Below are 16,845 nucleotides of genomic sequence, written 5' to 3'. Positions count from 1 at the left end.
TTCGCATAGGACAGGTGTTGGAGGCCATGGATTCTCTTTGTGAGGTATTTCTGTGGCCTTTCCAGTTGGTGGAGGTGTTTGGAGAGGTACTTACCAAACGTGGCGTTATACTCAATTATAGGTCTAATGAGGGAGGAGTACAGAGAGGTAATAACCTCCTTTTTTCTGGATGCAATCCCATTACTTATGAGATGAACCAAGTAAAAGGCTTTTCTGACCACTGCCTCCACATGATAGTCGAATGGGAGATTGTTGCCAACCTGAGTACCCAGGTCTCTCACCACAAGTTGAGTGCTTAGGAGTTTGCCGTTGATGTTGTAATCAGCAGAGACCATGTTTTTGCCAAATGGTATGATAATATATTTTTTTGCATTTAACTTAAGGCCATGATTTTAGCACCAGTTGTTTGTAGCTGTAAGACCCTCTTGCAGTATGTTAACATAATTCGTGGAGTCAATGACAGCACCCAACTTACAATCATCTGCAAACTTGGTCAGCCACAGGCCCTTTGTCTTTGCCTGGACCTCTGAGAAGTAGATGCCAAACAGTAGCAGTCCCAAGACAGATTCCCTGAGGAGCACCACTAGTGACAGGTCTGCTGTAAGAGGTGATGGCACCTGTTTTGACCTTGCGGGTCTAGTCAGCCAGTTGGCCACCCATCTGATGAGATAGGGATCAACACGAAGTTGCGTTAGCTTTTCAATGATGGCTGAGTGGGGGATTGTGTCACAGACCTTGGCCAGGTCAAGTTAAGCTGTATGTACTGACTCTCCCTCATCCAGGGCCTTGGTGTCAGTCTCAAAGAAGTCAACTAGGTTCAATAGGCAAGATCTGCCCTTGAAGAATCCAAACTGGGTGGCGTCAAGTACTTGGAGATTGCCTATGTCCTTGTTTATGAGATCCATAATAACATGCTCCATAGCTTTACAGATCAGACTTATCAAGCTAATGGGGTGATAGTTTCCCGGGTCAGTAGTGCCACCACCTTTGTGCAAAGGGATGACAACGTCAGTTCTCCACTCTGCTGTAATGAAGTCTGTAATTAGGCTGCGGTTAAACAGGGTGCTCAATGATGAAGCTAGATCTTGCTTGAGATGGTGCAGAATACAGCCTGGGATACTATCAGGTCCCATGGAAGCTGTGTTCTTTGCCTTGCATAGGGCCTTTAACACTTGATCTAAGGAAATGTGAGGTGTGGGACAAGTATCGGGGATTTCAACTGGGCCTTTAGGGGGCAATAGGTGGGTGAAGTTTGCACTGAAACTACCGGCTAGCAGGTTGGCTAAGTCAACAGCATCAATGTAAGTGGTACTGTTAAGTACTAATTCGAAACAAACGTGGACTTTGCCATGGAGGTTCCTAATGTAACTGAAGAAGGACTTGTGGTTTCTCTTTGTTTCAGGGGCTAGTTTCAACTCATAATTGGCTTTGGAGGTTTTCACTAGTGATCTAATTTGCTTGTTGAGGTGGAGGAGGGAGTTTTTCCGATTTGGACTTTGTTCCTTTTAACCCTTGGACAACAGTTTCTTCCTTTTGTTGTAGAGCCTGTTGATTGAGGATGTCCACCAGACAGGTTTGTGTTTCCGTAAGGAGCAGGTTTTAGTTCTGTTGGGTATGGCTGAGTCCATGCAGTTGTACAGGTGTTTGCATACTGCACTGGCGTACTGTTCAACATAGGTGTCTGCATCCTCTGAGGGAGGCAGTGGTGTGACTCTGCAGATACCCTCCCTTAGGAGGTTGTAATCAGCTTTTGAGAAGTTTTTTGGCCTGGTTACGGCTGGGAAGTTGTTGGGTGGGATAGAAACATTTTTAGGATTTAAAAGTCAGAGGTCCTCCTACCTGAAGCAATAGCACCAATAATAAAGTCTTCCAAGATAAGTGCTTAAGTGCCACTGAGAAGCTGATCTCTAATGGGAAACAGAATGAACTTTTTCAGCACAGCATTAAGGTCCAAAGGTGGAAGAACTGTTTTCTGTTTTCCTAGGTGATTTTAAGTGCAAGACTAACATGACAAATAACTTCTTTGCAGAGTAAACCATAACAAGCCATGGTTTGCTATTACTGTCCAGAGTGGACAGCCGGTTAGATGTGACAGGTGTGGGAGAAGTCTGTGACATATTGACCTCCAATGTGGGTATGATATAGAAAGCAGCAGCCCAGTGCTTCAGGGTCTCATCAAGAAACATACTGGAGACATCTGGGTCCAGCAGCAGAATTCACTAGCCTAAGTTTCTTTGACTTCTTCTTCAGCATCAAAGGGGTGTTAGGCCATCAAAGACTCATTTGACATTTAACCTTGGTCAAGAGCTTTAAGCTTCTGGTTCTTTAGATGCATTTCTCAAAATGTCAAACAGTTGCAGAACAAAGCTTAGTTCATAAAACCAAGACTGGATGCAGTATGAAACAAACCAAGCAATGCTGATACTGAACAAGTGTTTAATAAAACAAAGCTTTCAGGTCAAACAAACCCTTCATCAGTGTGTAAAATACTAACCATTTTTATATACTATCAAAAAATCACACAGCCATTAATTATTCAATTAAACAATCAATCCTAGTTAAAAACAATAGTTGCAGAAGCACAGAACTCCATTTCAAACATTTGTTTACACCTTAGTACAGGTTTTAAAGAAACAGTCTGATTTAAACCTGGTAATACAAAACTGGGTTTCATGCCAACTATAGGACATAATTCAGATAGAGATGTTAATATACACCAGTTATGGAGAGGAGTTATAATAGGGAGTCCCTAGATATGGAATGTGAATATGTCTTGAGCTGTAGGGATGATAGTACTAAACCTTATTTCTCTATGAACACAATGGAAGTACCCTTTATAACGAAGGTGACCAACTTAGATGTAGGTAAGCAACGTTTTGTTACAACTTTCAACAGAGCTACTTCTGAGGTAAGAAGAATTATTAATAAGAACTGGTGTATATTAATATCTCTACCTGAATTATGTCCCATAATTGGCATGAAACCCAGTTTCTCATACAGAAACTGTCAGAGCTTAAAGCAGAAGTTATGTTATAAAGACGTGTGTCAAGAATTGGGGGGGGGGGGGTAACAGCAGCTAAATCAGGTACCTTTCCTTACAACAATTGTAGCTGTTGTGAAGTCATTAACAAAAATATACTTTTCAGCACCCTATAACTAGGAAGAACTATAAATTTTCTGGCTTAGCAACGTGTCACAATGAATATAATATACCTGGCTACCTGTAATAGATGTCAGGCATTCTATGTTGGGAAATCTACCAGAAAACTGAAGGAAAGAATCCTTGGCTAAGCATATCAGTACATATGAAAATGCACATAAATTCTATTTTAGGGTGATAAGAGTATGCAAGGATATATGAGGGGGAGATCTTAACAATAAGCTTGAGATGAAGGAATATCAGTGGATAATATGCCTTTGTGCTGATGTATTACCAGGTTTAAATCAGACTGTTTCTTTAAAACTCGTACTAAGGTATAAACAAATGTGTTTGAAACAGAGTTCTGTGCTTCTGCAACTATTGTTTTTAACTAGGATTGATTGTTTAATTGCATAATTAATGGCTGTGTGATTTTTGATAGTATATAAAAACGGTTAGTATGTGTTAGTATTTTACACACTGATGAAGGGTTTGTTTGACCTGAAAGCTTTGTTTTATTAGACACTTGTTCAATATCAGCGTTGCTTGGTTTGTTTCATACTGCATCCAGTCTTTAAATACATTTTCAAAGATGACAGACAACTAAGAAAAGTCTTAGTCAAACACCTTACAGACAGAACAATCTCTACAATCATGTTCAACACCCAGACAAAACAAACACTTAGTACGATTATCTCTGAGGAATCTGCCTCCCACAATCACATTTCCCTCTCTTCGACGACGTATAATATGAAGTACAAAAAAAAAATAAAAACAGAAAGGAGAAGGCTCCCGCAACAGGGATATTTATCCACTGCATGGCTGAGGAAGAGGCATGAGTCACACAGCTGACTGACTAAAGCTGAAGCAACAGTTCTGTACTTGGCTGACAGCAAGAAAGTTCTGAGGTACTTTGCCTCTTACATCCCTTATGTACTTCTGGCTCCACTGGGTTAAGGTCATATGTCAGACATATGAATGCTGAGCAATGTACTACAATCCTTGGCAGGATATCTCATCAGTTAATAATATTGCAACAGTGATCATGTTTGCAGGACAGCTTACAGCTGGAAATACTCACAGTAGAGGAGCATAAGGAGATAGCCCAGGAAATGCATCAATGAGCTTATATTAAGAATTATGACTTACAGAATTTAATCCAGGAGATAGGGGACCTCCAGGGAAAACTAACTTCTGACCAAATGATGGAAAGAATAAATGGGAGTTAACCATAAGGTTAAACAGCCACATACAAGACAGCTAGAGATAATTTATTACACTAATGTGCCATGGAAGGAAGCAAATTATTTTGCAGACAGCTTGCAAGCTGAAGTATTCATAGGAGAGACCGGGGATTTTCTGCCTGACATATAGCTAGTGATATCCTTGTCAAAAGCACAAAAGCAGGAAATTAGAATTAGACAATTTATGTTAATAAATAAAGAAAGAAAAAAGAAAAAAGCATTCTTAGAATATCTGGGAGAATTAAACAACTCAAACCCACAGGCTGGGTCTAGCCAAAAGAAATGTTGATGGGTTGTCCAATGCCTACAAAGCACCTGACTTTGTCCTGCAAGGGGGTAAGGTATAATAAAAGTTGTTAATGGAAAATGTGTCTTTAAATGTGTACTCAGAATGCATACTGCAGTATGAATTGTGTGACGCACTCAGTGCAACAGTGGTAAAGTAGAGGACAAACATGCATCTAAACAGCTGTGTGTGAGAGCTGAGGGTACATGGTTAGAATGCTTTTTTCTTTCTTTTTTTTTAGACTGAAGGTTAGATCAAGACTTTGGAAAGTATCACAGTAATAGAAACAATGAATAAGAGAAAATAAAAAATGCTCAAGATAGGGAATCATAAAGTAAAAGGAGTATCATAACTCTGCTAGTGTTTAAGACAGAAGGAAATATCTAATTCTGCAATGACTTTTGGAAACTGAGCAGTTCAAAGTCTTGACAGCTATCCCATACCCAGAACTGATGAGGTGATACAGCATCTAGGAAAGGAGCTACATAATAACAAACACTATCTTTGCAAAGGCATACTTGGCATATGACAATTATTCTCTTTGGAAAAGAAAAAATAACTTTTGTAACTCCTGATGTACTCTTTCAGTACACAGTACTATCATCTGACCTACATGGAATTCCGACCACCTTTCAGAGGGTGAAAGATAAAATACTCAATACGCTGCAGTCATTTATCCACAGGACTGGGAAATCTCACTTAACTAAAGTACATGCTGTGTCAGAATACATAAGACAGGCAGGGATGACTGTATATGCTAAGAAAAATAAATTTGATAAAGTGGAAGCTAAGTACTTATGCTACCTTACAAAACAGGAATGGTAACACACTTGGACACAATACAGGCTATAAAATTTGACTTGTACCTTCCACTAAGAGAAAAGTGAAGACTAGTTGGGGGTTACAAAAAGTGTGTCAAATTTTGCAATTACTGCCTGTTCTTTGACAGGCATCACAACAGTAAATGCTTTATTATACCACGACCCCCCATTAATATTCCAAAACGTGCACGCTGATTGGTATAAGTCTTTTTTAAAACACTGTCTCGCTATGTTAAAGGAGTTTAACATAGCGAGACAGGTTTAAAAAAAGCAACGGAGATCTCCGTTGCTTTTTTTAAAGCTGTCTCGCTATGTTAAACTCCTTTAACATAGCGAGACAGTGTGTTAAAAGCAACGGAGATCTTGCTTTCTTCGTTGCCTTTTTTTTAAACCTGTCTCGCTATGTTAAATGGGTTTAACATAGCGAGAAAGCTTTAAAATAAGCAACAAAGATCTCCGTTTCTTATTTTAAAGCTGTCTTGCTATGTTAAACCCATTTAACATAGCGAAACAGTTTGTAAAAAGCAACGGAGATCTTGCTTCCTCCGTTGCTTTTTTCAAAACTGTCTCGCTATGTTAAATGGGTTTAACATAGCGAGACAGCTTTAAAATAAGCAACGGAGATTCTCCGTTGCTTTTTTTAAAGCTGTCTCGCTATGTTAAACCCATTTAACATAGTGAAACAGTAAAAAGCAACGGAGATCTTGCCTGTTTTTTTTTTTTAAATCTTCATTGCTGTAGTTGGGTATATAATGATTTTTTTTTTAAAGCTTAAACATTAGAGATACGCTGTTTTTTTTTTTGTCCGCCATGTTAAACCCACCCATTTAACATAGTGAAACAGTAAAAAGCAACGGAGATCTTGCTTTCTTCGTTGCTTTTGCCCACAGCTATGATGTGCTGCGTAGGCATACGCATGCGCAGTACATAAGAACTGCTGCAGAATACCAGACAGCTGCAGAAGGGCAGCAAGGAGGCATTATACAATGCCATTATTTAAGAAAAGTAATTATTTTTTTCTTAAATAATGTCATTATATAGCAATAACCCACTTCTGGGTGTGGGTAATGCTGAATTTACCCACGGTTGGCTTTGTTTGGCCACTTGGGCTTCGCCCTCGTGACCAAACCACGCCAACCGTGGGTAAATCCAGCATTACCCACACCCAGGCATGGGTTATTGCTATAATGACCTCTTGAGGTCAACAGAGCCTTTAATGAACTGAAAGGGAACCTTTGTTCTGAACCAATGTTAGTAACTCCTGATTTTAATAGAGAGTTTATCTGATATACCAAAGCATCAGTGCTGGGTTTGGGAATAGTGTTATCCCCAAGGCATTCAAACTGAGAAGCACCCAGTGAGCTACCAGCAGCAGGAAGATGAGCAATACAGAAAGGATGTACTCAACCATCAAAACAGTAACAGCTACAGAGTAGTCTTTTTATGCCTTGAAATACTGTCTCTTAGTCAGGCACTTCAGTTTGTTAACAGATCATGCCCTTTTTAATAATTATGTACTCAAACTTGAAATCCATACAAGGTTGGGCAGGTGGGCATTACCTATCTAACCCTTTTAGAATACAGTAACCCACATACTGGGTCTATCCAACAGAAATGTTGATAGGTGGTCCAGGGCCTACAAAGCTCCTGGCTTTGTCCTGGCAGTGGGTTAGGTATAAGTCAGTTACGGAAAATGTGTCTTTAAATGTGTATTCATAATGCATACTGCAGTATGAAGTGTGAAACGTACTCAATGCAATAGTGGTGGAGCAGAGAACTAACATGCATCTAAACAGCTGTGTGTGAGCTGACAGTACATGGTTAGAATGTTTTTTTTTTTTCTTTTAGCCTGGCAGTTAGCACAGATGGTTAAGGCTCTAACATGTTAACAAGCTACTTCCCATGGTACAGGATTTGATTCTGACAGTCTTCATCTGCCTACTATGAGACGTTGAGCAAGTCACTTAAACTAGAAATTGCTTTGGGACAACCGGGAATATGAACTAGGCTATGGTCTCCGGGAGTGCATGCATAGTAGCCACTTACGAACCTAAGCAAAATAGGGTTGCCACCTTTTCAAATGGCCAAAGTGGGACATTTTCGGGACACACATCAGATTTTACAGGCCGACACATACCCACGGTGAGTACAAAGGATAGAACTTAACTTTTTTTGCCTAAATAAAAGCTTATTCTTGTAGCAGTTTACTTGTTTATTCTGTTCTTGTAATATTTAGGTATTTTAGATACAGAAATAACTATTTTATGCAACTATTACATAACATATGGGACATAATTATGTCCTACAATCTCAGGACATTTGCCATTTTTGATATTTTTTGTCAGGACACAACTGCCCAAAGAGGGACTGTCCCTCGCAAAGTGGGACAGGTGGTAACCCTAAAGCAAAAGGAAAACAGTTAAATCACAATAGCTTAACTGTCAATTACTACTGTTTTAAAGAAACTAGCCTAGAAGGCTAAATTTAGAAAGTTGGTTCTTCACATAAATGATCATCTAAAAAAGGAAGATCTACAAGAACGGAGTGGGACAGACCAGTTGGGACTAACCTATGGAGCGTAACCTGTGCAGAATATTTGTGGAAATACCTATTTCTGGGAAAGGACTGCAGCCTTAGACTTTCCTTGTGTTACAACAGAGCTTGCATGTACTGCAGTGGTGGTGCTACGGTAGCGTTGTCGCCTCACAGTAAGACGTTGTCCTGTTCGATTCTCAGCTAGAGCGTCTTCTGTGTGGAGACATGAATGAATGGGCGTACCTTCGTCGAAGGTTGTGTGTCAGGGCCGGCAACATGGCACATAAAAATCTACTGCCAATCATTAGTGGACCGGAGTTCCGCTGTGACGACCCCTAACCGGGAAAAGCCGAAAGACAACAACAACAGAGCTTGCATCCTGGAAGGGCTGTGATGACTGAAAATGTGACTGCTTTATTCTGAATATGTCCTATGCAGACCACCTCAAGGCCCTATCCCTGTATTCTGTCTCCTACAGGCTTTTGAGGGAAGATCTATGCCTGGAATATAGGGCATTGTCAGACCCCACTCTGATGGACCTCTTGCATATCCACAAAACAAACAGTACCAGAATTAACCATTTTAAAGACTTAAACCTAGCCTGTGATATAAATAGGACCTGCTGGAGAGATAGGTATGTAGCCCAGAGACTACTCAATCTATGGAACAGGCTCCCCATCCATGTGAACCAGAGTTCCTCCCTAATCCAATTTAAGTGTAACTTGGACAATTGGATTGGAAACCAGAAATTCATCCCTGGTTTGGCACCTATGTCTCTGATGCAAACAGGTAACCTGCAAATGGTTCATCTCCCAGGCCCATGTTTACATTTATCAAGGGTATCAGAACTCGTCAAGAGAGTTGGGATGCATGGCTAGGCTTACAAAGGCCCTTGTAGTCTTTAGCTTAGTACACACCTATGAACCTATGATTGTGCAACTAAGTAGGCCAGTATGTAACTTGTGGATTACATTTCTGAATGTACCTCTCTGTTTTTAATATGTTTAATATATATATATATATATATATATATAGCTATAAATATAAATATAGATATAGATAAACAAATATAGATAAATATAAATATATATACAATACTATAATCAAATGCTGAATGCTCCAAAGAGTGAATGCAAATAAGAGATGGTTTTACAGCAAATCTAAAAACAAAAATCAAAATTTTTTTTCAACTCCCCTCCCACCACAAGATATACACCACCCATAACATTATATAACAGAGGGGAAAGGGCGAATTCCCAGATCCCATTGTACCACAATCCTATACTCAAAGCAGCAACAAGGGGGGGGGGGGAGTTTTTGCTCTTACAGGCTATAGTCATATACACATACAAATCTATATCTCTGTGTGTGTTTGTGTGTGTATATATATATATATATATATATATATATATATATATATATATATATATATATATACATACACACACACACACACTCCAGACACACATATAAACATCAACAAATACAAATACATAACACACACAGATACACGTGTTTATATATATATATAGTACAGTTGTGTACCTACCATAAATGTAGATGTTCGAGTACTAATACAGCTGCAGTCATAACAGATGGTTCTCCTGCCATCAGGTGGGTCCTCGGTCGGCCGAATTCCAAAGTCTAGGTCCGGCGTCGGTTGTCGTCGCTTCTTCCCGCACGTCAACGCGACAGAGGTATAAAGGAACCAGCCGACACCATTTTCTTCAGTTTTTCTTGCCCCTGATGTCAGGTGCCCCCATAAGGAAGGCAATACATAAATTTGTGTAATCATGCAGTGCAATATAATCAAAATACAGTAGTTGCAAGCAAATACCCCAATCAGGTTGTATGAGGATGTGTTAGCCTATAGGCCTGTCCCAAGAGGGGAAGGAGGGAGGGAAACCTGGACTGCAGCTGTATTAGCACTCGAACATCTACATTTATGGTAGGTACAAAACTGTACTATGTTCATTGTGCATACAGCTGCAGTCATAACAGATGGGTAGAATCCCAAAGCTAAGAAAGGGGTGGTAGGCACTAGGTGGAACTAGGAGGAGCCAAAATGCCCTGCAAGACTGCAGTGGCAAAGCCTGCTCTAGATTTTGAGTATAATGGTAGGTTGTAGTGCTTGGAGAAGGTATGCACAGAACTCCAAGTGGCTGCTTCCAAAATATCCTTGGTAGGAACTCCTCTGAGGAATGCTGCAGAGGTGGTTGTGGCCCTGGTGGAATGAGTTCTAATGCCTGTAGTAACAGTTTTGCCATGAAAGGAATAGCAAAAGCGTATGCAGTGGGCTATCCATTTTGAGATTGTCTGTTTGGAAATTGGCTTCCCTTGAGCTCCTACCGCATAGGCCACAAAGAGCTGTTCTGATTTTCTGAAAGGCTTTGTTCTGTCCAAATAATAATGCAGTTGTCTGTTGATGTCCAAGGAATGTAGTAACCTCTCCCCTTTGTTTTGAGGATTAGGGAAAAAAAGTAGGTAAATGTATGGCCTGATTTAAAGCTACCCTGGATACCACTTTAGGCATAAAGGACGGGTTGGTTCGTAAGGAAACTCTGTCCTGATGGAAGATGATAAAAGGTTGGACGGCCATGAGAGCCTGTAGTTCTGAAACTCTACGAGCTGAGGTGATAACCAGAAGGAAAGCTGTTTCCAGGACAGATATTGCAAATCTGATGAGGCAGCTGGCTCAAAGGGAGGCAAGGTCAGATTTTCCAGAATGAAATTAAGATCCCAAGCAGGTATTGGTTGTTTTCTTGGAGGCCTTAAATTCTTAGCCCCTCTGAGGAACTGCCTTAGGAGAGGGTGAGAGAATAAAGGTGGATCAGTGTTGTATTCTGCAGAAATGGCTGATGCATGGATTTTGATGGAGGAGAAAGAAAGTCCACTGCTTAGCAGTTCAACCAAATATTGTAGTATTTGAGGTAAATTCAGTTTTCCAGGATCCTGGCCCTTTTTCTCATTCCAGACACAAAAACGTTTCCATTTTGAGATGCGCTTTTTCTAGTTGATGGCCTTCTGGCCTCCAAAATGACATCCTGCACCTCCTTGGAGAGTAGGGCCTGTTGTGATGCTAAGGAATCTTCCATGCGGCTAGATTGAGTGTTTTTAGCTGGCTGTGAAGAGTTTTGAAACTGTGCTGAGTCAGAAGAAGAAGCATTAGAGGCAGGGTCCATGGTGGGGAATGCGTCAGGCTCCTCAGGAGTGGGTACCAGTGTTGCCTTGGCCAGTCCAGGGCAATGAGGATCATCTTTGGTCTGTCTGCTTTGGTCTTTAATAGAACTTTGGGCAGCAGAGGAAGAGGAGGGAAGGCATAAACTGTCATTGATGTCCAACTAAAGGAAAGAGCGTCCACTCTCCAGGCCTTTGGATGGAAGACCCTTGAGCAGAATTTTGTCAATTGATGATTCTTGTGGGAGGCAAAGAGATCTATGTCTGGCCTTCCCCATTCTTGGATTATTTCTGTAAAAACTTTTGGATGCAATTTCCATTGGTGTGGATCTGTCATATTCCTGCTTAGGTTGTCTGCCAGCGTGTTTTCCTTGCCTGGCAAGTACTGTGCTTGTAGTTCCATTTGTAAGTCCATGGCCATGTTCCAAAGTGACATGGCTAGTCTGCATAGGGGGTAAGAATGTGTTCCTCCCTGTTTATGTACACATAACTGTGGTGTTGTCCATTCTTATCAATAGTTGACCTGGTTGTAGAAGGTCCTTGAAAGCTATAATAGCATTTATTACTGCTAGCATTTCTTTTTGATTGATGTGAAGGTGCTTTTCTTTTTGGGACCATTTGCCCTGAATGCACCGGTCTGTCATGTGCGCCCCCCAGGCGTAGTCCGAGGCGTCTGTTGTGATGACTTGATTTGCTTGAGGCTTACTGAATGGAAGACCTGTGTTTGTGTGACATGCTTGAGCCCACCACAGAAATTCCTTTTGCAGACATGGAATTAGTGGTATTATTGTTTATAAACTATGGCTGTGTTGAGACCATATGTTTTTCAGGTACCATTGTAGTTTTCTCATATGCAGCTTTGCACATGGGATTAGTAAGATGCAAGATGCCATGAATCCCAGAGCCTGCAGGATTTTCCTTGCAGTCAGCCTGGTGCAATTTGCTAGTGTTCTGAAGTATTGAATTAGTTGCCCCTGCTTCTCTGGCGTGAGGTAGGCCATCTGGGTGTTTGTGTCCAAATTGGCACCCAGGAAAATTATCTTCCGAGAGTGTATTAGCCTTGATTTCTCTTTGTTGACTCTGTATCCCAGAGAGTTCAATAACATTATTACATAAGCCAGATGTTTCAGAAGAATGTGCTTGCTGTCCGCTTGGATCAGGCAGTCATCCAAATAGGGGTATATTTGTATCCCTTGAAGTCTGCAGTAGGCAACTGCTGATGCCAGGCATTTCATGAATACTCTGGGCGCAGTAGATAAGCCAAAGGGCAATGCAGAGAATTGATAATGGGTTGAACCTGCAAGAAATCTGAGGTACCTTCTGCAATTTTGTCTAATTGGGACATGCAGGTATGCCTCCTTGAGGTCCAATGTTACCAGCCAAGACTCCTTGCCCAGCATGGGAAGAAGTTGCTGTAGAGTGAGCATCTTGAATTTTGGTACGAGTAGAAATGTGTTTAGGATGGATAGATCCAAAATAGGTCTCCAGTCTTTTCCCTTCCTTGGCACCAGAAATAGCCTGGAGTAAAAACCTTGACCTTGTTTCGTGTGTAGGTACCTCTTGAATAGCTTTCATGTTTATGAGATCTGAAATTTGCCTTTGTGCCTCTGCCCTTTGATTGTGTGGCAGGTTTGGCATGCCTCTCATTTTTGGAAGGGTATGAAAATGGAATTTGTAGCCTCTGTTTATAATGTCCAGGATCCATTTGTCCTTTGTGACAACATGCCAATTTTTTGAGAATAATGCCAGTTTTCCTCCTAAGGGGGCTGCCATTTGAGACCTGGTTGGCATGCAAAGGGGAAAGTCATTGGGTTTGCTTTCTGAAAGATTGCGAGTTGTCCTCACCACCTCTTTGTGTAGGAGCTTGCCATTGTCTGCCTCTATACGATCCTTGTGATTGTCCTCTGCCCCTCGGGCGCCTGTATCTGCCTCTTTGAGGTCTGTCTGTGGCAGGAAAGGACCAGTTTTTGGAAGGCCAATTTCTACTAAAACGTGGGGGTTGAACCTGCAGAAATTCTTTCACAGTTTACATTGATTTAGCCTTTTCCTCCATTTTCCGTAATACTTCCTCAGCATTAGCACCAAAAAGTACATCCTTTTGAAGAGGGGCGTCTAGTAATTTAGCTTTGACATGATCAGGCAAGGCTTGTTCCTTGAGCCAGGCATGCCTACGTATGACTGAGCCTGTAACAGCAGCTCTACATGAGGCCTCTAGAGCATCAAAACCACATTGTAAGGTATGCTTACCCACTTGTTCTGCACTATGCATCAAATCCTGCAACTCCTTCAAGTCTGGTTGTTCAGGTTGTGACATTTTACTTTTAAATTCTGATAACAAAAACTGTTGGTATTTTAGCATATGAAACTGACAGTTTAAGGCCCTCATGGATAAGGTGGCCGAGGTATATACCTTTTTTCCCCACCTTGCTAAGGATCTGGAATCTCTCTCGGAAGCCAATGGATTTTTGGTAATGGAGGCCTTAACTCCCTTGGGGCCCTGTGAGATGGTTTCTAGGTCAGCAGCATGGCTTTTGTATAGAAATTGGTGTGAGTCAGGAACCCTGTAGTACCTGTCAGGCTTAACTGGAGCTGGAGGTAGAGAGTCCGGGTTAAGGCAGGCCTCCGAGTAAACATCATCTAGGATGTCCAAGACAGGAGGTATAGCCAGAGGCCTGTGCTGGGGTAACAAGAGAAATTCCCTGAGCCTTTTCTTGGAATCTGAATAATCCTGACCTTCCCAGTGGAAGTGTTCCCTTAAGGTATGCAAAGTTTCCCCAAATGAGTAATCCTCAGGGGGGGATACAGAAGGAATAGACTCCTCCGCATTAGAGTCTTCAAAAGGGGAGCAAGACTGTTCCTGATCATCAGAGTGTTCTGAAATAATGGAGCCCTGATCAGAGGAGGGTGAATCTTCCTCCACTCTGGGCCTTTTGTCCGGTGAGTGCTGAGAACCTCTAATTAGAGTAATTAAATCCTCAGCCATTTTAAGCATCTGTTTCTTAGGCATGGGGCCTGGAGATGGGCCCTGTGTAGCTGGTCTCTTAGAGTGCATGGTTGCTTTAGACTTGGTGAAAGCCTTGATGGAGAAAGAAGAGGAAGGTCTGAAAACACCTTGAGTGGAGGTAGACCTGTCCACATTCTGTGTTTCAACGCCAAGAGTGGCTTCGGTATCTGTAGTCGGGGTGTGGGCCGAGGAGCCTGTGACCTCGGGCACAGGAGACACCGCCAAAGATGTGCCGTCGGTAATCAGGGGCTGCGTAGGCGCCTCGCTGAGAACCGGACCACATGTAGTCGGCTTTGGCGTGGTGTCGGTAGAGGCCGCGGACCTCGAGTGTCGGTCCTTGTCTTTGCGATTTTTAGACAAAACCGGAGTCGGAGTAGTATAGTTAAATGCTTTCCCAAAATAATGCTGGGTGAACTCCGCCCGATGCTTAATAGTGCGTTTGTTGAATGTAGCACAAAGACGACAGACCGAGACGTCGTGGTCTGGGCCTAAACAAGGAATACAGAGGGAATGGAAATCCTTATGCGGTATTTGCTTCCCACAAGAAATACAATTACTAACTTTGTCTGACATCGGTCTGAGGCAAGAAAAGTTTCCCCAACGGGGTACTTAGCTTTTAAGAAGACTTCGGTTTCCAAATTTTCGTAATCTCAGGAGCTGGCCGCCCGGCACTTGCGAACTGCTTCTGCTTCGGGCACCGCGCAGCAAGAAAGACTGAAGAAAATGGCGTCGGCTGGTTCCTTTATACCCCTGTCGCATTGACGTCAGGGAAGAAGCGATGACAACCGATGCTGGACCTAGACTTTGGAATTCGGCCGACCAAGGACCCGCCTGACGGCAGGAGAACCATCTGTTATGACTGCAGCTGTATGCACGATGAACATATATATATATATATATATATATATATATATATATATATATATATATCTTTGTTGATATCTGTGTGTATGTACATATAAATATGCATAAATATATATGTAACACACATACACACAATAAAAATCAGGGGTGAATGATGCAGCCTCCAGTTTGGGAAGGGTGCTGGAGGGTGAAGCGCCCTTGCAAAAATACTTTCAAGGCAGTACAACATGTTTTGACATTTGCAGTTTCCATTCTATGTCTCATTATTTTTCTTCAAATGATAAAAAAAAAATATGGCTCAAGGTCAAACTATAGAACCTGAAGGAAAGACTGGCGCATCACTCAATTTACACTGACATGTGATACTGGCTGTGTAACACACTTCCAAATGAAGTAACTGCTCAGATGTCAAGGACAAGGGCATTTGAGGATCTACTAGTACAAATATTGCATGCATCACATGTATCACCTGACGCAAAAAGATCTCAATAAAGATTCCTCATTACAGGCTGCAAATATGAGGAACATAACAGAAACTGAGGATAGGCAGTAACTAGACACGTTCAGAAATAAATTGGGCAGTGATTGCTCCTTCTATTACACTATCAAAAAAAGAGTTTTCTTAAATGATTCTGGTACATGATCCTTAAGGAAGGCTACTACAAAAGAAATACCTGAAACAAAGCAACATATAAAAGGATACACCCACTGTTTTATTAAAGGCTGAATGTCTTTACCAGAGACATTGGAGATGGATTTCAAAAATCCTGATGTAGAAACCAACATCTGACTCCACATATGAGACTGGAACTTCTGAGAAGAGGCAGTGCTTGCCAAACTCAACAATTTGTTGAACACCTAAAAGAGCAAATTAAACTCATTTAGTGAACAAGGGAAGGCATAAAATTCTGATGGTTGAAAAACTCCACTGTCAAACACATGTATTATTACTTTTTTTTGCTAGGTATAGGTAACATACCAAAAGGCACAAAAACTGTTGTCCAATAGAGACTTGCTCAGAATCATACACTGCATGCACAAAGATTCAAGCCCTTATCTGTAGGAAGTACCTAATTCATTACTTTAATACAATGTTCCAAGAGTCACAACCTATTTTTCTAGCTAAACTATTACTCGCTTGTTTTTATTTCCTGCTAATTTGGAGAAATGCCCAGTTTCCGTCATGACATGTCATAAGGCAGTTTATATATGTAGATATAACTGAAGGACTCGCATATACATATAACTGCTGTGGATCTAGCCACCTGGTGGTATAAACACTGGCTCAATCTAGATGACTGTTGATGTTGTCATAACGGGTCTACCTGAGATGGTCGACAATTCATTTGATCGACATTTATTTGGTCGACAAGTCATTTGATCGACAAGCAGTTTAATGTGGGGGGCTTCACCCCCCCACCCCCCCTAACTATATATATCAACTCAAGGGTCGCACAACATTGGGGAGGGGGGCAAATCTGCCTGTCGATCAAATGACTTGTCGACCAAATAAATGTCGATCAAATGAATTGTCGACCATCTCAGGTAGACCCTGTCATAACACCCCGACCCCAATAGCCTTCTAACTAAATATCTAGGGGGTATTCAGAAATACTTAATGCTCTGCTATGGGTATTTTTTTTTCACATAGTTTTATGGAATGCAGTTAAAGTTGATAGTTATGATTCTGAAATAAATGCTTTTGCACGCAAGTGCAAAATAGATTTATTTAAGATGCATATCTTACCATATGCAATGAAAGGTGGTGAAATCAA

The 16,845-nt window shown here is 41.4% G+C and overlaps 1 protein-coding gene across 1 annotated transcript in view; it reads right to left on the bottom strand.

Moving 5' to 3' along the window:
* The window catches only part of TAF2 (TATA-box binding protein associated factor 2), a 2,150,018-nt gene that overhangs the window by 964,329 nt on the left and 1,168,844 nt on the right, over positions 1-16,845 (bottom strand). The window contains exon 12 of the mRNA XM_044066916.1: positions 15,774-15,928. Coding sequence (XP_043922851.1) covers positions 15,774-15,928 — 155 coding nt within the window. The remainder of the gene's footprint in view (positions 1-15,773; positions 15,929-16,845) is intronic.

Source organism: Protopterus annectens, chromosome 3.part1 (genome assembly GCF_019279795.1).
Source record: "Protopterus annectens isolate FY-2018-M chromosome 3.part1, PAN1.0, whole genome shotgun sequence".
NCBI classification, from domain to species: domain Eukaryota; kingdom Metazoa; phylum Chordata; order Ceratodontiformes; family Protopteridae; genus Protopterus; species Protopterus annectens.
Note: the sequence above shows the minus strand (reverse complement) of the source record. Positions and strands in the feature narration are given on the sequence as shown.